This window comes from Falco naumanni, chromosome Z (assembly GCF_017639655.2).
Source record: "Falco naumanni isolate bFalNau1 chromosome Z, bFalNau1.pat, whole genome shotgun sequence".
Lineage (NCBI taxonomy): Eukaryota > Metazoa > Chordata > Aves > Falconiformes > Falconidae > Falco > Falco naumanni.
In genome coordinates this window covers 32,796,155-32,816,076 of record NC_054080.1, presented here as the reverse complement: position 1 = coordinate 32,816,076, position 19,922 = coordinate 32,796,155, and the positions used below count along the sequence as shown (strand labels likewise).

The following is a 19,922-nucleotide window of genomic DNA, read 5'->3' as shown; positions in this document are numbered from 1 at the left end:
AGGAAGGGAGGTTTACTTGATTTACTGTGTCTTTGCTCTTTTTACCAGCAGCTTGTCCAGAATTTATGTCGAGTTTATTTTCCAGCTCCTTTTTGGCTAAACTTTACAATATAGTCTCTGTTCTGACAATTGAGAGTCTAGATCGGGACGTAAGATTTGGTAAACTATGGACATTACTTGCTACACTTTACGTACTTGAGTGGCTCTAGAATGTCTTCTGTGACTTCTGCATAAACAATATCACCTTCCTGCAATAAAAGCCATAATTCCTCCCCAACTAGATACTGGTGGCTACAATCACAAGGGTTAGATACGCAGGATGTTAAATAATAACTTTTTAATGCACTTTATAGTCTTTTTCACATAGTCATAGATTTTAAGGACATTGAGGGATTTTGACAAAAGGTTACATAAACACCTGGCAGGATGGGCTTGATTGTTATGGCTAGGAGCTCCAGGCTGGACTTGGTGGCCTAGAAATCTGTTCCAATTTTCTGTATTTGTGTAAAGATCCCACTCCTGTGTGGCCTATTACTTAGCATTCACACAGGTTTCCAGTATGTAATTCCACCACTTACGGTTGATCTGGAATATATTTTTAAAAAGCCTTGTGATTTTTCCTACATAATTTTTGAACTTTTGCCTACAGTCCAGAAACCATTTTAGAGTTGCATAAAGTGTTCCTGTTCCTGCTCCGGTGATTGCTGGACTGTGACATGTTTCTGCACGCTTTACTGATCATGTGGTTATGGATTTTTTGGAGGTTGACCTTTAAAAACGTGTCTAATCTTGTATAATAATTTAACCAGGAGAGATGCTTCTAATTAGATCTTTTTGTGAGCTGTTCCTGGTTGGAGATAGTTAGCAATATTTTTACTTAAGAATTTTGTTTGATTTTTCATTTGTCTGAAGACAGCCTGTGCACATTTTCAAACGGGTATGGCATAAACGTTTCCTTGTCACTGCAGTTTCCTCTTCTGTTTTGCCATAGCTGCTGAGTATAAATGTGGGGTTCAGTATATGTTGGAAGTAAATTGTGCTGAAAGGTTTATGGTTAGATCCTCTTTGCATACTGTGTAAGCCCATAGTATTAAGTGCCATGTTTAGATTTTTGCTGAGCTGAATTTGAGCTGATGATTTGTGTGCAGTGCCTAGGTATATCCAGATCCTTGGTTCCTGAAAATAGCCAAGTGGCTTTCAGTCTTGTTGGCTTTTTGCACAACTTCTGATAAAAATAGGAAGATTTTGCTGACAGAAGTTTAGAGGTGATGGCCCCATTTCAGTCAAGTGAAGGGGTCAGGACTAGCTGTGCCGTGACCCCAGGGGGAAGGCACACCCTTTTGCTGAGGCGGTGGCACACTTTTGGCACTCTTAGACCATGCTGGTTTTCCCCTTGGCATGGAGGCATGAAAGCGGTCATCTTTCAAATTTAATTAGGAGCCGAGTCACAGCATGCTCCAACGTCATTCGCCTAGCAGAGATTATGGCAGACAGGGGCAGGGGGACAGCGCTTTCAGGTGCTGTGCAGCTGGGACAGGGCTGGTATATGCTCTGCTCTGCCTATGATCAGCACCAGAAGAAAATAAAAACTTTAGAGGCATCTCTAGTTAAGTCTGGGTGGGAACAGACCCCGCTTTGGAGCTGCAGTGGAATGGCTGCCTTTGCCTTCCGCAGGTTTCCGCTGTGCAGTCTTGGAGCACACAGGTGTATTTGTAAGCCTATGTCCTTCCACAGCCTGTGCTGAACACCCATATAAACCCCAGAAAAAGAGTATTGCTAGGAGAGCTGATGACAATGGATTTAAGGGAGAGGAGGGGAAGGAGAGTGGTGAAGGAGGAACCAATACCCATAGTGTTAAGTTTGATTTACACATTAGCAAATCAATGTCTTGAAAGTTTCAAAGTTCTTCACACTGCTGTAAGTACTTTATGCAGCCTGTAATGCAACAACAGTTTCTTCCTTTTGATGCTCCAATTAATCTTGTTTTCTCCAAATTAATTTCTATGTTTTGGTTTTGTTTCTGTCCATGTCAAACAAGCCATCAGACAGGCTTCAGCTCAGGTTTTCCACCTTCCAACCCCAAAATTTCAATGTGAATAAATGGTTCATTATGGGGAAGAACATCAGTGGACAATGAACCCCCTAAACTGCCAACTGTGCTGGAGACGCCCAGACATTTTCTCATCTATTTTGTGAAAAAAATGGTGGCCTCTGTTTGAACTTTGTGAGGGAGAGATTATTTGGGACTTTTGGAGAGGCAAGTGTTTTGGTAAATCCTGTTTTGGGTGTTTCTGTGTGCCCACTAATTATTCTTTCCTGTAGATATATCCCCAAACTCAGATTACTCAGGTATCCTTGCTGGAAATGACAGGGAGTCTAGCTCTGTGAACTCATGCAGGATGAGGTGATTAGCGGTCACCATTAAGGTACCCTGCATCCCACAGTCTGGGAATCATCTTCCAACTACCATTTCCACTGCATGTCACCTGTCACGGCATTCCCTACTGCCCATGTTATATAATTTGTTAATAAGGCATCCAAGTGGGCAGCAGGTCCTTTTGGTTTTCTTGTTCAACATGGAGAATTGTTTTAATACTGGGGAAATTCATGTGAATCCTGTGGCTACAGCATTGTCTGATGTTATTTAAATTCTGCATCATGCACTAATGTAGCAGATTACATCTATATATTATATGACTGACTTCTCGCTGGGAGTAGGGACAATTTGTCATGCTTAATTAGTAAGATCTCTGACCAGACACCTAGAAGTGCACTGGCAATGTTGCTGCATGTGTGTTGTTAGTCTTTCTCTTAAGGCTTCCACAGCCTCAAGAGGATGGGGAAGATTTTGAGGAGTGTGAAAGCCTGCCACAGATAGATCTGCACTGGGCAATTTATTGGCTGAGACACAGTACACTTTTGTCTGTGAAGTGGAACTATTGCAGAATCAGAAAAAGCTACAAAGCCAAGCAAATAGTGTAAGGCAGGAGAAAAAAATGGGTCTCTCTCTGATTAGGATCCAAGGGAAAGCAATCACTTGTGTCCTTTGGACGTGAGCATCCTAGATTTGTTGGTACAGTGTGAAGGGAAGGAGCATGATGGAGAAATGCTGACAGGCTGGAGAAGTAACCAAGAGCAAAGGAGATGGAAATGAGTTATAAAATATATATTTTATATATAGTGCATATATTTATATGCACTATACAGGATTTAAACAGCTTACAGGGTTCAACACACAGAATATCTGTGTTTTCTGATGATGCCAAATACAGCAGTGTGCCAGAGTATACAAGCTGTGAGAGGGAGAGAAGGAGATGTCTGCAGCACTTTTGAGCCATCAGAATGAAAGGCTAAAGCTCTAACAAAGCTATAAAAAAAGTAAATTCTACAGAAAAGAGAAACAAGGAGTTACCCAAGAACTGGATTTTCACGAGTAATCCAGAGGAATAACCCCTGAAATTATACAAAAGGAGAGTGTTTTTGCATTGAGCATCTTTCCTTCCTTGCGTTTTTTTTCCCCTAGATTTGATTTTACTCTTCCCAACATGACCTTAGGGCACACCAATGTGGCCACACATGTACCACAGCTGAGACCCAAAGTTTAAGATGTGTGTGCCTCTCAGCCCAAAGATGAACCTTCCAAGTCTGGCCATAAGGCTTAGTCTGAGACCCAGTCAAGTCAACAGTGCAGCCACAGCCTTTGCTCTTAGGTAGTTCTCTCAGCTATTCTAGTCTCTTTTTGGTGACTTAATGCATGCCTTTTCTGAAGCAAAGATACATATTAGTGATGAAAATACTTACACTGAAGAGCAAAGAAAAGAAAGAGACACATGTATGATGCAGCAAGCTGTGCTTCCTTCCCGATCTGGCTTCAAGGCATGCAACTTGTGACAAAGTTTTTTAATGTGCAGTCCTGAAATTCAGCTCCTAAATCAAAAGTAGTTTCATGTAAAGAAAAACAATTCACTGAGTACGTGCAATTCCCCTTGAAGTCCACAGCACTTATGCATGCATAGCATTTTTGTGCATTGGATTGCTTTAATTCTAGTGCTCAAATAAAGATTCCGGAGCCTACCTTTGTGCACTTAGGTATGTAAAATACAAACCTGTAGAAGTTTATATCGACTTTATGAGCAGTTGTCCCTGAATTGCTTATTGGATAACAACTATATTTATTTTATGCTGTCCCCACATTTTCAGTTTGTATGATCAGGTTTTTATATTGACAGTGTCTAACAGGATCATCAAAGTTTATCAGGGATGCAGCCAGCTGGAGTCAGCTGAAGCACTGTGAACCAGAAGAGAGAGTATTTAATGCAATCAGGCGGTGTGTTCCTGCAGACACGGATCATCAGTAAATAAATTAAGTGTTGACCTTTAAATTGTAATCTTTAGGTTAGACGCTTGCTCACACCCAGCATCTCTTGTGAAACCTACATTTTGCTGTCTTTGAATGCAGATCCCTGTCTCTGAGGAGGTCTAAGCTCAGAAACTGATATCTTGAGTGACTGCAGGAGGCTGGACAGCCTGGCATTATCTTGTTACACTGAATAAATGGGAGCTCTCAGGCTTTCCCTTGTGGACATGATACTTCTAGACAGGGCAGTTTGTCACTACCATCCTTTTTCTGGCTCCGCTGGAGATGCTTTTTATTTGTAGAGTGGAGGGGGGACTGGTGAGACCTTCTCCATTTGCACAGTACTTATTCCGTATGTCCATTTTCAGTGTTCTGTTGAAAGCCTCACCTTCCCAAGGTTATGTTATGAGTTGGCCCTTGATAATCTCATTGGAAGGGTTTCCTGGGCTTCTGACAGGGAGAATGAAAAGATTAATGCAAGTTCAGAGAGCAGCTTCATGGCGAGGGGTAAATATCCATGAACACTGGCATGACATACCACATACTTGAAAGCATCTCACCCCAAATAAACAAATACTTCAGGTGGAGATCTATGGGCTTGCTGGGTGCGCCATTACTTTGAAAGGACCAAGTGAGACTTCAGCACTGTCATACCTAAACCTGTCAGGCTGACTGAGTTTAGACTTAAATGCCCCACAGCATAAGCTGTTCCCAGTCAGGGTAATCAGAATTGCAGTTGGCTTTGTGATTAGCTTTTGAGAGTAGTTACTCTGTTTTATAGTGGCATTTGCTGGATCCTTGTTGATACGGTGTTCAAAGAACACGGCTGTAGTGTTACATCCCTCCTTATTGCTCTGTTTCTTGGGTCCTGACCATGTTGCTAACCATGTCTGTGGCATTCCCCTTTCTTTTGGCCTTTAAGACATCTGAAGTCTGCAAAAATTTCCTTTTAACATCACCAGGAAGAATGAAGTTCTGTGGATCTTGGCTTTACATGTAATACTCAAGACAAATGCCAGGTTTGAGAATTTCCTTTCGCTGCTCTACAGAGATATTCAGATCACACCAAGACCCAGAAGCTGACATGTATATGGCAGTATTTTCAAAAGGGTACAGAACTGAGAAATTCCTATTTAAGTAGCTAATTATTTGTTTGGTTTTCCAGTCTCTCAGCTCATGTTCAGTTAGTCTGGTATTTTGGAGAGCTGGTTGCGTGGGATTACCTCCTATCATTACCTGCAGTGTTTTATCATGTAGGTAACCTGCACAGAGACTCAACATGATGGAGGGAAATAGTCAGATTTTGAAAAGTGTTCAGAATGCAAATGTTGCCTGAAAGAATAATAGGAGGATTAAAACCAACAGAAAACAATGGAATTTTTGGTTGCTTTTTTTTCAGTTGTCTAAGCAGGAACAGTATACACTGTAAAGTGTAGTTTATATGGTTTGCACCAAAGGCTTTAGAAAATCTGGCCTGCTGCTGGTAAACCTGAGCTTGATTACAATCTTATATGCAAGGGCAGAAGGCTTTTGAAAATAATATAATTTGTCTTGCATTACTGCCCTGCCTTAAGCATTATGCTACAAAAAAGCATGTCTGAGGCCAAGGCAATGGGTGTTATTCTTGTGGCTTCTATTACCACTCCCCAAGCTGTTGGTCACAATTTTGCACAGCAAACTGTGCACATGTGCCTACTGGCAAGCATGCCTAATACATTCCTGTGCTGAGACTCTTAAAAGGCTTTGTGCCTTCCTAGGAAAAGAAAAGAAATGGAAAAAAACAACCACTCATGGAATTTCAGCTGAAAGCGTGTAGTTGTGTGATAATATTTTGCAGGCTTCCTGTTTAATTTGTTCAATGTGTTGAGCTTCCATGCAGATTAACTATACAATCAAACACTGAGGGTGAGGAGATTGCTGTGCTTTGCCAAACTCACCAAAGTCCAGAAAGAAGAAGTTATCTCCAGTCATACATTATCAGTGAGTCTTTCGCAGAAAGAATATGGAAATGCATGCTCCTTATCTGCAATATTATGCAGGCCCACAGACATTCATTTCTGAAAAAAATTGCTAACAAAATGACAGGCATTCAAGCTGTCTTAATAAGCAAAGATCTAACACTTTGCGTGCTTTTACCTGTTAAACCCTTCCAACAGTGCAGGACTGTTGCTGACACAAGTGCTCTGCCACTTTGAGAGGGCTCATCACAGCATGACAGCCCCCTCTCACTATCAGCACCCCTCTTGCTTTCGTAGAAAGTCTGGCAAACCAGGGGAGGTCTGTGGGTCACAGAGAGAGGTCCTGTCTGGGGAGGGTGAAAAGCCTGGGGTTTGACATGAGTGCCTTTCTGTGTGTCTAGCTGACTCTTAAAATGTGAGGCCCTCCCCGGTTTTGGCACAAGGAACACAGATGAAGTAGATTCCACCACACTTTCCATTCAAGCAGTGCTGCTTTTGGGCTGCTTCCACACTGCATTTCTGCTGTTTCTCTTCTGGATTTGAATGTTTTCTTTGCTACCTGGCCCTTGTCATTTTGTGATGGATGGCACGTGTAAGGGCTCTGCTGCCACTGTATCGGAGCTGCTGGCAACAGCACTGCCCAAAACGTGATCCTCAGGAAACGCTGTGAATCTCCCATGCATCTTCACAATACGTTCTGACAAGTCATCCTGACACCTCAACCCCCATCTATATGTAGAAGATGCAGAAGGTGTTTTCCCTTGCCCTGTCTCCCTGGTTCCTGCTGCATCAACAAGCCTCCCCGGGAGCGAGCACTGGGCAGAAGTCTCTCTGGTGGCAGGAGCAGTGCTTGCATGGCAGGCGCAGCAAGGAGCAGTGGAAAGGAGCCAAGTGGGCAGGAGATGCCATGGGGACAAAGGGGGAAGGGGCAGAGAGGCAAAGGGAGGGAGGTGCCAGGGGAAGCAATGTCTACTTATCGTTACAAACATTTTTGCCTCCTTTAAAAGCATTTTTACCCCTCAGACAAGATCTTGTCTTTCCAGCACCAGAAAAATTGGCACAGGCTGTGATGAAAGTCAACTACCTCTTGCAACAGGGAAAACTGATCTCAATCCAAGCACACAATGCTGTACTTTTATCAGCACAAGCTTTCTCATATGCCTGGCAGGTCTGATTAACTTTTACAAAACTACAGCTGAACAGAAACAAACATAGCGTAAATGAAAAGGAGAAAAAAAAAAAAAAAAAAGAAGAAACAATCTCTTTTCTGTCATGTCTGTGAGCAGCTTTTACTGCTTTCCCTGAAGAGCTTGCATGCTTGGACAGTGAGTTACTGTGAATTAGTGAGGGTCACTGCCATTGATTAAATCCTCTTTTATGTTTCCTGGTAACTTCTGAATTATGGCAACAGTTGAGCATATTAATTTAACACTTTTTTTTTCATTGACAGTTCCGATGGAGGAAAAAATCTGCAAGTCATTTTTAGAAGATAATATTGAATTAAAACAAAATTCAGGAACAAAATGGCATCTCCCTTTTATTCCCACTTTCACACTGCTTTGTTGACAGGGAAATCAACAACCAGTTGAAGTGTTAAGCACAAAAATGTTAATCCTTGCAATTGTGTTTATTGTCTTAATGTATGCAAAATACAGGCTAAAGAATATTGCTTTTTTATTTCACACCTCTGCAGCTTATTTTCTTACATAGTAACCAAAAGTTATAACCTTAACTCTTTAATGAGAGAGTGAAACTGTAAATACAAACCTCAGTAATAAGACTCTTAATTAATGCTTATTGGGCATTTTTTTGAAAATTTAAAGATTGGTGTTTTTCAAAATACCTTTCTCTCTTTCGGGTAAATGCTCAATATTTACATGTGTGCTTAGGTAAATATATGTATATGTACAAATACACACATACACTTATAAAAGTATATTTAAACATACTGGTTTCAGAATAGTCTGTGGGCATTTGTTTTTCAGAAAGTAAAAATTGTTTTGGTAGCGCTTTGAGAATATGCTGGAATTTCCAAAATTATCCTGGGGGATGTGGAAAATGGATAACAATATATGAGAAGACATTTTAGTAGAGATTTCTTTCTGGTCATGAAATCCTGGGCCTTACCCAACCTGTCTCATTGCCACCTTGACACATGTGCCTACCCTGCACATAAAACTTCCACGGATGCCCTCCCCAGAGCAGTTGTGCCTCTCAGACGTTTTGCTGATGTCCAGCCCAAGACTTCCTGCCAGGGACTCGTTTTCCACATCAGCAGAGATGCATGGAAAAAGTTGTCACCTTCCTCTTAATCAAAAGTTTTTTAATTATTGAAAGCTTCTCTGTCCTATGCTGTCTTCTGCTGATGGCCCAGTAGGCATGACCTCATTTGCTCGTTCACTGCAGACCACATTTTCCCAACCACCGTTGTTTATGCTGCTCTGCTCCAGGCTCAGTTTCCAGGGAAATCAGGTGTTTTTTCCCCTGGGCTTTACTGGGATCAGGCAGGTAGCTTCACATGTGGGACAGGCCATGCTGCTGTCTGCAACATGCAACTGCTAATTGGGCATGTGTGTCTCCAGTTCTTTATACACACCTTTCATAGTTATGGCCACATTGGTACTGCTTGTTTTTTGTTTGATTGGAATAATAATTAAGGGCAATTGACATTAGCAGGTCTCAACAAACACACAAGCAACAGATACCAAAGCATCATCCAGCGTGTTCCAGTTTGTCAAAACATTTTCTTGTACATGACCGTAATGGAGACCTGTTTGTGTCCCAGTGAACGCTCCTAATCTGCATGTTACGGGGAATCGTTTAGCCATGGTGGCCATTTGTTTGTTTGGACAATATTACAGGTATTCAAGAAACAAAACACACTGCAGCTAGAGGTGCTGCATGGGAATATTGGATCCTCAAAGGTATAGACCAACAACGGGGCACAGCTGAGCTGGGATGGACTCACAGGCTATCACCCACCAGCTGACCAGCTGCGGCTCCCGTGTTAGCCCTCCCCCGTCTGTGTAGTGAAGGTGTTATCTTAAGCCCCAGGGGAAGTAAGGTTAAACCAGGTGGTTTACCTCGATGCTGGAGCACAATAGAGGGTGGTTTACAGCTAACCCGGGAAGTCAAAAGAAGGGTGGTGTCTCACAGAGGAACCACATCTTCTTTTGAAAACTGCTCAAAGAGCAGTACTGGTTGTGAGGTATTAAAGGTCTTTAACTTAGAAAGCCCTAAACGGTTTGAGATTTACCCACACAAAAAACACTATTGCTGTGACACAGTAGAAATTGAGATGAATCAGCTGGAGTCCTTCGGTGTGTGGGAGCCATTGGCTAAGCCTTTTCAATGCAGTGTCCCCTTCTGGGTCCAAAATACTCTTAATTGATATTGATTCTCTTGATGGGTTTCCAAGCCCATTGTCTTTTGCCCCAGGGAAAGGATATGGCCAAGATGAGGTTTGAGGTGGGTGTGTAATATGGGTTATAATGTTTGGCTGGAGCAAAAGCCTTTCCCTTGGATTAGGGAAGCTGTCAAGCTTCTATGTATGCTTTTAGCTCCCTGTCATATCAGTTGCACCTGGAGCCTTTGGATAGCCCCCTGACTCATAGCAGCTGAAACAAATAAAACAGCAAGACACCCTCCTCTTCCCTTTCTGTACTACCTACCAAGGCTGCTTGCTGCAGCACGCTGTCTCGGTGCATATGATCAATTTAAGTGTTGTTGGTGCTTCATACCACATTCAGAAGCAGCAGTTCAGTTCTCACTAAGGATGTGTATGTCTTGCAGGTTATAATACCTATGTAGGATGACTCCAAAGGACAAAACTAGGCTGTCATTTAACGTGCCCTTATGCTTCAAGGATGATACATATAACAGACTAATTATCCTTATTTTTCAGGTTTTGGAGTAGAAGCATTGCTAGTCTGTCTGGGGTTTTGCTTTCTGTAACTTGCCTAGCTCAACTTGAGTTAACGCTGTTTTCCCTTCTGAGGATGGCCTAATCACCAGCACGTTCTTTTATTTCTTTAGCGGTGCCTCCCAAATTGAAGGAAATGAAAAACCAAGAGGCTGCTGTGGGTCAGAAGCTAGTGCTAAGGTGTGAAACCACTTCAGAGTACCCTGCGCTCAGATTCAAATGGTTAAAGAATGGAAAGGAAATAACCAAAAAAAACAGACCGGAAAATATCAAGATCCCAAAAAAACAAAAGTAAGTACAGACACATATCTTGCAAGCAGGGCTGGGAGCAGTGGGGAGAGTTGCTTACCAGAACACAAGCATTGAGGTTGTTAACTGCAGTATCACAAAGCTAAAAGCTGTGAGTTACAGAGGAAGAAAATTTAAGGAAACAGACACTGATGTTGTTTTTCTTGAGTGTATGAATGAAGTGATAGTGTGGTATAAATATTTCATAAATTATTTTCCCTTTTCAATTTATATGTATTTTCTGATAGCCAAGGGCTATATTTTAACGAGTAAACCTTGGAGACTGACCATTTTTAAACTACTGACAAGGACAGGAGTACCTTATGTTTATTGTCTAAAATCCAAGAACACAAAATTATCAGAACAATGCAGATTTGGAAAGATTTCTGAGATTTGCTTTGCAAGCTATCTAGTTTAAGAAGGTCTGAATGCTGTCTGCATTAGCTTTGAATGCCTTATGCAAGTTTGCAGTAGTCATTTACCAGAGGCATTTCTGCACATGCAGAACAAGGCATGGGTCTAGCAGATGTCAGATGACTAGCAAAGCCTGCAAATCTCATCCTCCTGGCTGGGGGAAAGTGTCCCCGACATGTGACTGAGGACTAGTGCCAAAAGATGGCCTCGTGCCTTGTTACTGTGGGGAAGGAGAAGAAGCTACATAATGTGTTTTCTGCACTGAGACAGGAGAAGGCTTTTGCTGTCTCTACCTTGCTGTTTAGGTTAAATTTTTTTGATTTTGGCTACTCATCCATCAAAGGAAGCTATGAAAATCTGTTTGAACACAGCCCTTCAGCTCTCGCTTCTGCTCTCGGTAGGCAGGGCTGCTAACTGCTGCAGTGGGCTGTGACCTCCCTTTATAAAAGAAAGAGGATTTGGGGTGGTCTCTGTAAGAAATCTTTCCTTCCAGGGTGTGAAATGTCCCCCACGCTTTTTGTCAGGTCTCACTTCATTAGGCAAAACAGTAGCCAAAATCAAGCAGGCGCTTGACTTTTTATTCAGGTTGAACACCAGACATCCTGCCCTCCCTTGCAGTTTCTCATACCCCAGCCTGGGGCACAATGCGAAAACAGGAGGGTGGCAGAGCATCACCACATCCCCTGTGCCATGGTTGCACAGACAGCAAGAAGAAACCTGTGATGTCTCCTTCCAGCATTTGCAAAATGGAGCTCTTCCAAGTGGCAAACAGCCTGGCAATTTGTCTGGACCCATTTGCAGGGCCATATGTCTCCGTCAGAGTTGTATTTTCAGTCTATTCTGTAAAGAAAATGTTCAGGTCAGAGCCTGGCCCTCAGCTTCCCCAGCAACACAGTGCTGCCTGTGAGGGGCAAACAGTATTTTCACATCTTACATTTGGCTGATGCTGATTGACCAAACTCACTGGATCTGGGATTTCACCTTCTGGGGCTGGGATTTGTCAGTTCAGCATTGAATCAATAACCACCTCCTGCCAGCTCCCTTCTTCTCCTCTGCACACCACCCCCACCCCCCAAAAAAATACTTTCAGGAGCTGGCAGGAAGGAAACTAGCTAATACCTATTGATCCGAGTATGCATGTGAAACATATGAGACTATTTTTCAGCTTGATATGCCAAAACACACTTAAAATTCTGCAAAAGACACATAATGAAAAAAAAAATTAAAATTGGACCTTTTTCAGGAAAATGGATCTGAAGTCCTGTTCTCCTACCATAAGTGGGCAGAGTGCAGGTTTCAACCTGGATTTCACACTTCTGTGTACTGCCCCAGCCATGAGGGTATCACTCAGCACTGGAATTTCTCCCTTCTGTTTTCTGTTTTAAAACGGAAATGTAAGTGGGAACAGAGAAGCCCTTCCAGTTAGAGATGTGAAAGTCACTAGATGTAGAGTACAAAAGGGGGAAAGACCTATTTTCCTTGCCTTTCTGCTTTGAGATTTTAGTTCAGGGACACATCAGTGCTGTGCCATTTCTTCTTTTGCTGTTTACGTGTGCTTCCAGGACTGAGTAGATGCCAAGAGCTTAAGAGAAGATAGATTTTATTTTGATAAAAAGTGGGACAGGCACGTGTTCTAAAACGAAATGAAAACAGGGGGAAATGCAGTGCAAATGAATACATCAAAAGATGTATAGATCACAGTAAACAAAGCTACATTAAAAAGTTTGCATCACAAATGAAAGGTGTATCAATGATCAAGGAGTTTTTTCCCCACTTTTTTTCTGTAGTTTTTCATGAGAGCACATTTATCAATGTTTGTCATGTGCATATGCTGCAATATTGTTACAATAAGCATTTTAGCATGATTTTTTTTTTTTTTAATATTACCAAGTGTGCGAAACATCAGCTAGGGAGACTAGAGCAGTTGTTGAGCTGTCTGGGATTAATGACTATTTTAAAGGTCAAATGGCTATCTAAAAAGTAGGCTATGTTTCTGAAGAACCATTAGCATGCAGGGTACCACAGTCTTATTGACTTTTTCATTCCAAACACTTTCTACGTATTTATAAAAACAAAGTTTGTAAGTAGTGCCTAATGGCCAGAAATGACTTTTGGTAATGTCATATTTTCCAAGAAATCACCTTTCTCATTGTGTGATGGCAGAATAAAACCTGTTCATTGCTGGGAGAAAAATAAATATTTCTGAGTTCTGCCTATTTAGATTTAGTTATTTTAACAAATAGTAAAAATATCTGGCAGATTGATGAAGGGTCTAGCTCAGAAGTTCAAAATTAAGACCTTAGCTTGGCACCTGGAATACACAGGGAAAAGCTAATACTGCAGCTTGGTGTGTATTTGGTACATTTGGCCAGTGTGAATACTAGGATTTGCAGAAGTGGAGCAGGTGCTGACAACTGTTTTCCTAGTTTTTTAAGAGTTTAGAATGGCAAGTCTGTGGCGATGCAGGTTTCCTCAAAGCTTAGTCTTCTGAAGACTGCCTTGCATGTAAAATGACCTTGGCAGATCATTTTAATCATCCAAGCTTGCTAGGATGATTTTGGCTTGATTCAGAGGGCGCAGAGCCCTGACATGTGATGACATGACGGTACAGCAAGTAAATCACGCTAAATGACTGTGCCCCTTCTCATTACACCGGAAAGTCAAGAGAAACTGAATGAGTTTAAATTTTAATGAAAGGCAGTTAAAGGATTCACTGTTTACCTCAAATTTGTTATGGTGTAAGAGCATGCAGCCACTGAGTTTCTGCTGCTCTTACGATTGGAGATGATTCCTGATGCCATGACGGATTAATTTGTGTGTCCAAGTTCTAAGCTATTCCTTTGTGTCAATGGAGTTACAGAAAGAATTAGGCACCAGACAAGGGCTTTTCACCTGCTAGCTAACTTTCCCATGCCTGTCGAGTTGTACTGGTAACATTTCATTTTCCTCCTCTGATTTCAAACCCATGTGAAGCCTGCACATTTTTGTTTTGGGAAGTGTGCTGTACAGAGTCAGGCTCTCTTCATTACGTCAGGAGAGACTCCTTTACCAGGGTTGTTTTTTTTTGGGCAGAGTGAAGGTGCTTGCCACTTCACCTATCTCATGGCTTTGGATGCAGTAGTGCATAAGAAAACTTCGCGTGCAAGTGCCTTGTACCTTGGGCTTCATCCAAGCTTAGCCTGGATATTTGCTCGCAGACAGGCAATTCTGGATGACAGATGGAGACTGGAAGCAAAATGAATTCAGGCAGTCAGATAAGGCGGGCTGGGACTGCATTCTGTGGATGTAATTCTTTCCCTTTCATGTATGAATACAAGCTCAGCAGTGCCATAACGGCAATGAGCTGAAGTTATAGCAGAAGCAAATATTACAGGGGGAGGTATTTTTCGGTGTAGAATGGTATAGACTGAGAAAAGGACAAGCATTTGAATACAAAATCCCTTATCAGGTGTTTTAAGTGAGTACTGTTAGAGTACTGTATAGCTAGGGAGCTGCTTCATTTACAGCCATTAATGAGTCATCTTCTGCTCTGATCATTTTGAATTCCATCCTGCCATGTCTCAATAATATTCTTAACAGTATAAATACGCATATTATTTCCTCCTGTTCTCAGAGACAAAACTCACATTTTTTGTAAAAACAAGGGTAAATTTGGCTTGTTAGAAGTAGATTTGTAAGAAATATGGTTGTTTCACCTATTTTAATATAGTCTTAAAATCATAAAAGGAAGACACAGTTCCCCAACTTTTCCTGCAGGTATCATGTATAACAAAGAGAATAAAAATAAATATGCAGGGGAAAGAGTTTCTTCTAAAAGCCAAGAGTGCCACAAAAGTGCTTTGCAACAATGTTATTTAGCATCATACAAAGAGGAAAAGAGACTGCAGCAGACATGCAGTAGGTGCCTAAATAAAAGTGATATAGCTAGAGCTGTGCTTCTTGCTTATCATTGTGTTGACGTGATTTCCTAAACATTTACGTTAACGTAAATGTTACCTTCCCAATGTAAACGCCTGTTTACGTTGCCTTTTGAAGCATCCTGAGGCTACAGCCTGCTCTCCGTCTGGACATATGTCTGTGAGCATGGCTGAAGCCTAACCTGTGCGATACAGGAAATACCACGTGTCCACACAAGCTGTTAGGCCATGTAGACTACTGCCAGACATTCCTGGACAGGCCCTCAACAGGCTGTTGCAAAGGCAGGTGTGTAGGTGGCTGGTAGAAACATTAAAGAGCAGGCCATATTTTACCGTGTTGTAAGCATAGCTGTTAGGTGCAAAATTCCCATCCAAAAAGACAGCGTCTTTCACCTTCTGGACGCTTCTGTCTGTGTCTCAGCAACATTTTTATCATATATTCATGGTTGCTACCAACTAGAGTCTGTCCAATCATCTGAAATACACCCCAATTAATTAATTCAGCATTAGGAACTGGGCTTCTAACGTTTCCTGAGAAGGGAGCCCAAATAGTCAGCTATTCAGTTGTTTACTGTTTGAGCAAACCTGAGCAAATTGCTAATCCTAGCTTGGTTGCTCCTCCTTCCTGCAAGACTGGTGGCCTCAAGAAAGCAGCCCTTTTTCATGATATGATGGGAAATTCTCATGATGTGGGTTTCTAGCAGAGCTGGTGTCTATCTAGCACACTGCTGTCATCCCATGAGGGCCACAGTGCTGACTCTTAGCAGTAAGACCTTCGAATAGAGGCAGGGAAGGCTGAGCTGACAATAAGAAGATGTTTGATAGCAAATGGGATAGTTTACTGTGCCGGAGGGAAGGATGGCTCACAGAGATGGGTTGGAAAATGGGATTGAACATTTTGGTTGCTCCAGAAACCCCCTGCTACAACCGACTTGTCTCTGGTCTGAACCCAGCCCTGCTCAGTGGTTCCCAGAAGGAGTAATCAGTTGTGATTTCTGTACAGAGAGTTAGGACACATGCCTCTTCTGAAGCAAAACAACTCCCCAAATGTTGCTCAGCTAAGCAGTCATTGCTAGATGTGCTGGTGACTGTGAGTTTTTAAATGGAAGAACCTCTGCCTCCCAGGGGTCACGTCCTTTATGTTGGGGTAGGCCAACTTAGGGAAGTCAATGCTCATGCACTCTCCTAGGTGACTATTCTGTAGATAAATGAGCAGGCTTTGCTACAGGCAAAAACTTCCCCAAAGCACTTCTTTTAAACAGAAACTGGGAACAGCAATAATGTGTGTATTTTCCCCAAGCTAGTCATTCTCTACACTCTAGGTAATGGGATTACTGCCATCACATGAGTTGGGGACCCCATGAATGACACCAGAATATGTTCCTACCAAATTAATGGGTAGGCGGGAGTTCTGCATTTTAAAATCTAATCTTAAAACCTTGGAGACTGATTAAATTCTGTCTCTGAGCCAGGAACAAAATGTAGCTTCATGCAAATTGTGCTCCTGCCCATAATTTTTTGTTAGTGCTGGAGAATGATTTACTATTGGGGTTTCAGAGGTTATTAAAGAGAGTGGTGTGTCCTAATCTCATGATTATTTAGTCAGATGTTAGAAACTACAATACTTACCCAGAACTCTGCTGCTGGCAATATGAACGTCTAGGAAAGGATAATCTATTTTAATGTTACACCCATCTCAATGGCATCTGGATAGCCAACAATTCAACTGAGAGAGAAAGGTTGTTTTTTCAGATTTTCTTGTAGAACAAAGCAGAACTCAAGCAGAAAAGCATAAACAAGTACCTTCATTTGAGTTCATTAATAGGCCTGTTTTCCAGCAACCTGTAAGAGATTTTTTTCTTTCTATTCTCCCTTCTTTCAAACCCAGATATCTTAATCTGTCAGTAAGAATGGAAGACAACACTTTGTTGGGGGGAAAAAAAGAGTACATTTGTCATGCAGTGAGCCTTACTCTGGTACAGGATGTTTACATGTTTTTTTCTGATTTCACAGGAAATACTCTGAGCTTCATATTTACAGAGCCACGTTGGCTGACGCTGGGGAATACGCATGCAGAGTGAGCAGCAAACTAGGGAATGACAGTACTAAAGCCAGTGTTATCATCACGGACACCAATGGTAAGGCTTGACTCTTTATTTTATTGTCACGTTCAGAAAGACCATTTATTAAAGCTGCCACCAGGATAAAAGTGTTTGGAGGAGGGGAAAGCTTTGCAATTGAAGTAGAAGCACTGAAATCTATTAGGTGTACTGAGAAAATTAATGAGGTCTGACTTTTCTGCTGTTATAGTTGAGATGTTTGGTTTTCCTTACCCAGACAAATGGGATGCCTCCTGTGGATCTCAGGAGAGATCAGCATTTTCTGTGGTACACTTTCAAACACCAAGTCTAAGACACAGTCTAAATCATCAATGTAAGAAGAGAATGAAAGGAAGGGAATATTATTCTAATTCCCATAGTACATGTGAGTAGCCAAGGCCCTATAGATCTGTGGGGAAGCTTTCATTTAACCTAAAACATGTCCTAGTCTGAACTACAAACCAGCACCCCTTTCTGTGTCTTTGTATGGTTCTGATTGCCACCATTTTTACTTTCACAGATGTTGATAAGTTTTTCTTTTGATTTCTAAAATAATACTAAGCATGAATGTATCTGAAGGCATCGTGAATGTAATAAGTTACTTTGATTCAGGTATTGTGATTTAAACTGATTTCTTGAGGAGCAGAGCTTCTCATGAGGCATATACCATTCAGACTTACTCAAATTATTTAAAATTGTTGTGAATTGCTACTTTTGCAGGGCTCCTTTCCATTTCATTTACAGAAAGTTCCAATTGCTTCTGACAGAATTTCCTAAGTGTTTCCACTGTACGCAAATGCTTTAGCAGTACTGTTTCTCCTTGTGAGTGCATTGAAGTCTGCAGTTCAGCTGAAATCTTATTTCCTAAGTGTGGCATTAACTGATTCAGCTCTGATAATTCAAACTCCAGTGACCAACCAGTTGTGAAGTATCAAACAAGCATGACCTTATTAGCAAACAAAGCAGAAGTTCTGTGCGTATCTAAGATGGGTTTAAAGGTCTTGTTGCAATGGGAATTTACCAGACATGTTTTTCTGTTCTATGTTGTGCTCTGAAACAGGAGATAGGCATTTAAGTAAATTGAAAAACAAACATAAACATTTGCCAGTGGGATTTGTCTTTGGCTGTCTGCTGTTTTGTGATCACACAGCAATTGCTCGACTGTATTCACTTTGTGTATTTGCTGTTCTATTTCATCAACTTAAGAATCTCAAGTGCTAAGATTTCATACAAGCTGTATGGTATTATAATCACAATCAGATGTCAGGAAACTGATATAAAAGATCAAGTGTTATTTTCCAGAATGTTATTAGGAGGAAAAATGGGTAGGTGTTTCTGTGTAGCTTTGTAAATGGCTTGGTTTCCATGAATACAAATTTTGGTTGCTCATTAGCTGCTTACATGGAAAGCTCTTACACTGTTTCCAAGATACTGGAGTTTCCAAAACTCATCTGTAGCCGCTGTGCCTGGGCAATGATACAGATAAATGCAAAAAAAAAAAAAAAAAAAAAAAAAAAATGCTTGGCTGTCCTCTGTTACTTTCTCACACGAGGAACGGTGGTGTGGCTGGGGAGTGCATGTTGGACCGAATTCCTATGCTTAATGACATGGATTTTTCAACTTCCTTTTGGGCTGTGCTGAATGACAGCGAAACACTCCTGCTGCAGGGACATGGGAGATTGGTTTTGAATGAAAATATTTGCAGGCAAACCCTGTCATGTGCATTTATAACTAATATGTTAGAATCTGTCTAATCTTGTTGTGAAACATAAGTTGTTTAAAACATAGACATGCATGCAAACTCCCTGAATGTGGGACAAACTTGGATACAATCTAAACCTGGCAGCTGGCTCTTGTCTGTAAAGATCTGAACTGGAAACTCAGTGATATCTGAACTGGAACATCTATCTCAGTGATATCTGATAATCTAGAATCAGACATGGCAGCATTCATGGGCTGAATAAATCAATCATGTATATTTTGTTGCCACACATACATCTGAGCCCCCTCTACATATTGTTGCTTATAAATTACCAGTAAAATTGTCCCTCTAATGATGGAATTTTCCACCTGGATTTGTGGAACAGCATAGGCAACATCTGGTGACTTAAGAGCAATGGATCCCTAAGGCCTCAGAGGGCAACATCTGCTTTGCAAACAGGGACAGACCCCCTGCATGGGTGACCTCCTCACCCCTCCTTCCCCCACATTCCCTGACCTCTTCCCCTTGCTAGCTTAATGACAGATTTGGGATCTAAACTCGGTAATGAGCCCCGAAGGGCAGTCATTACTCAGGTCCTATATATCTGTGAGGTCCTGCACTACTCTGAAGAAAAAGAGAGTTGTTTTTTTTTAAAAAAAAAAAACAAACCAAAAAAACAACAAAAACAAAAACGAAAAAAACCCCACACTAAAAACCCAAACCAAAAAAAAACCAAAACCAACACCACCATATTTAGCTTTTACTTGTTATTTCCTGCCAATGGGCTTTTGTAGAACATCTTGTGGTCCAGTGCAGTCCAGGAGCCCCTGTAGAAAACTGTGTGGTTATCTGAAAGGGCTGAACCTCTCAGAGTGGGCAGAGAGGTTGCTTCTTCCACCTCCAGGAGACAGGGCAACAGTGGGTAAGGAAAGATGCACCAGAAGTCTTGACTTACAGTCATACTGATCTGCTCTGCTACGTGAACTGCAACTTTAATTATGATCTTTAATTTAATGACCTCACCTAGTCTTGTTTACTATCTGTGCCCTGCTGTCTGCAAACTAGATTCTCCTTTACCTTTATGCTGGGTGCTTTAAGACTGTGGGTGGATAAGGTGATGGCATTTCTGGGTGTGGGGTTATTCTTTTTTCCACTAAAAGATCAGTTCTTTTCAGTATCAAAATCTTGGGTTTAACTGCCTAGAATTTTGTCACACTTTAACTATTTTAGTTGAAATTTTCTCTGCTGGTATATGCCACGAAAAC

General features: G+C 41.5%; 1 protein-coding gene across 1 annotated transcript in view; it reads left to right on the top strand.

Moving 5' to 3' along the window:
• Positions 1 to 19,922, top strand: part of NRG1 (neuregulin 1) — a 306,437-nt gene that overhangs the window by 140,491 nt on the left and 146,024 nt on the right. Inside the window, exons 2-3 of the mRNA XM_040580771.1 lie at positions 10,351 to 10,528; positions 16,870 to 16,994. Coding sequence (XP_040436705.1) covers positions 10,374 to 10,528; positions 16,870 to 16,994 — 280 coding nt within the window. The 5' untranslated portion in view covers positions 10,351 to 10,373. The remainder of the gene's footprint in view (positions 1 to 10,350; positions 10,529 to 16,869; positions 16,995 to 19,922) is intronic.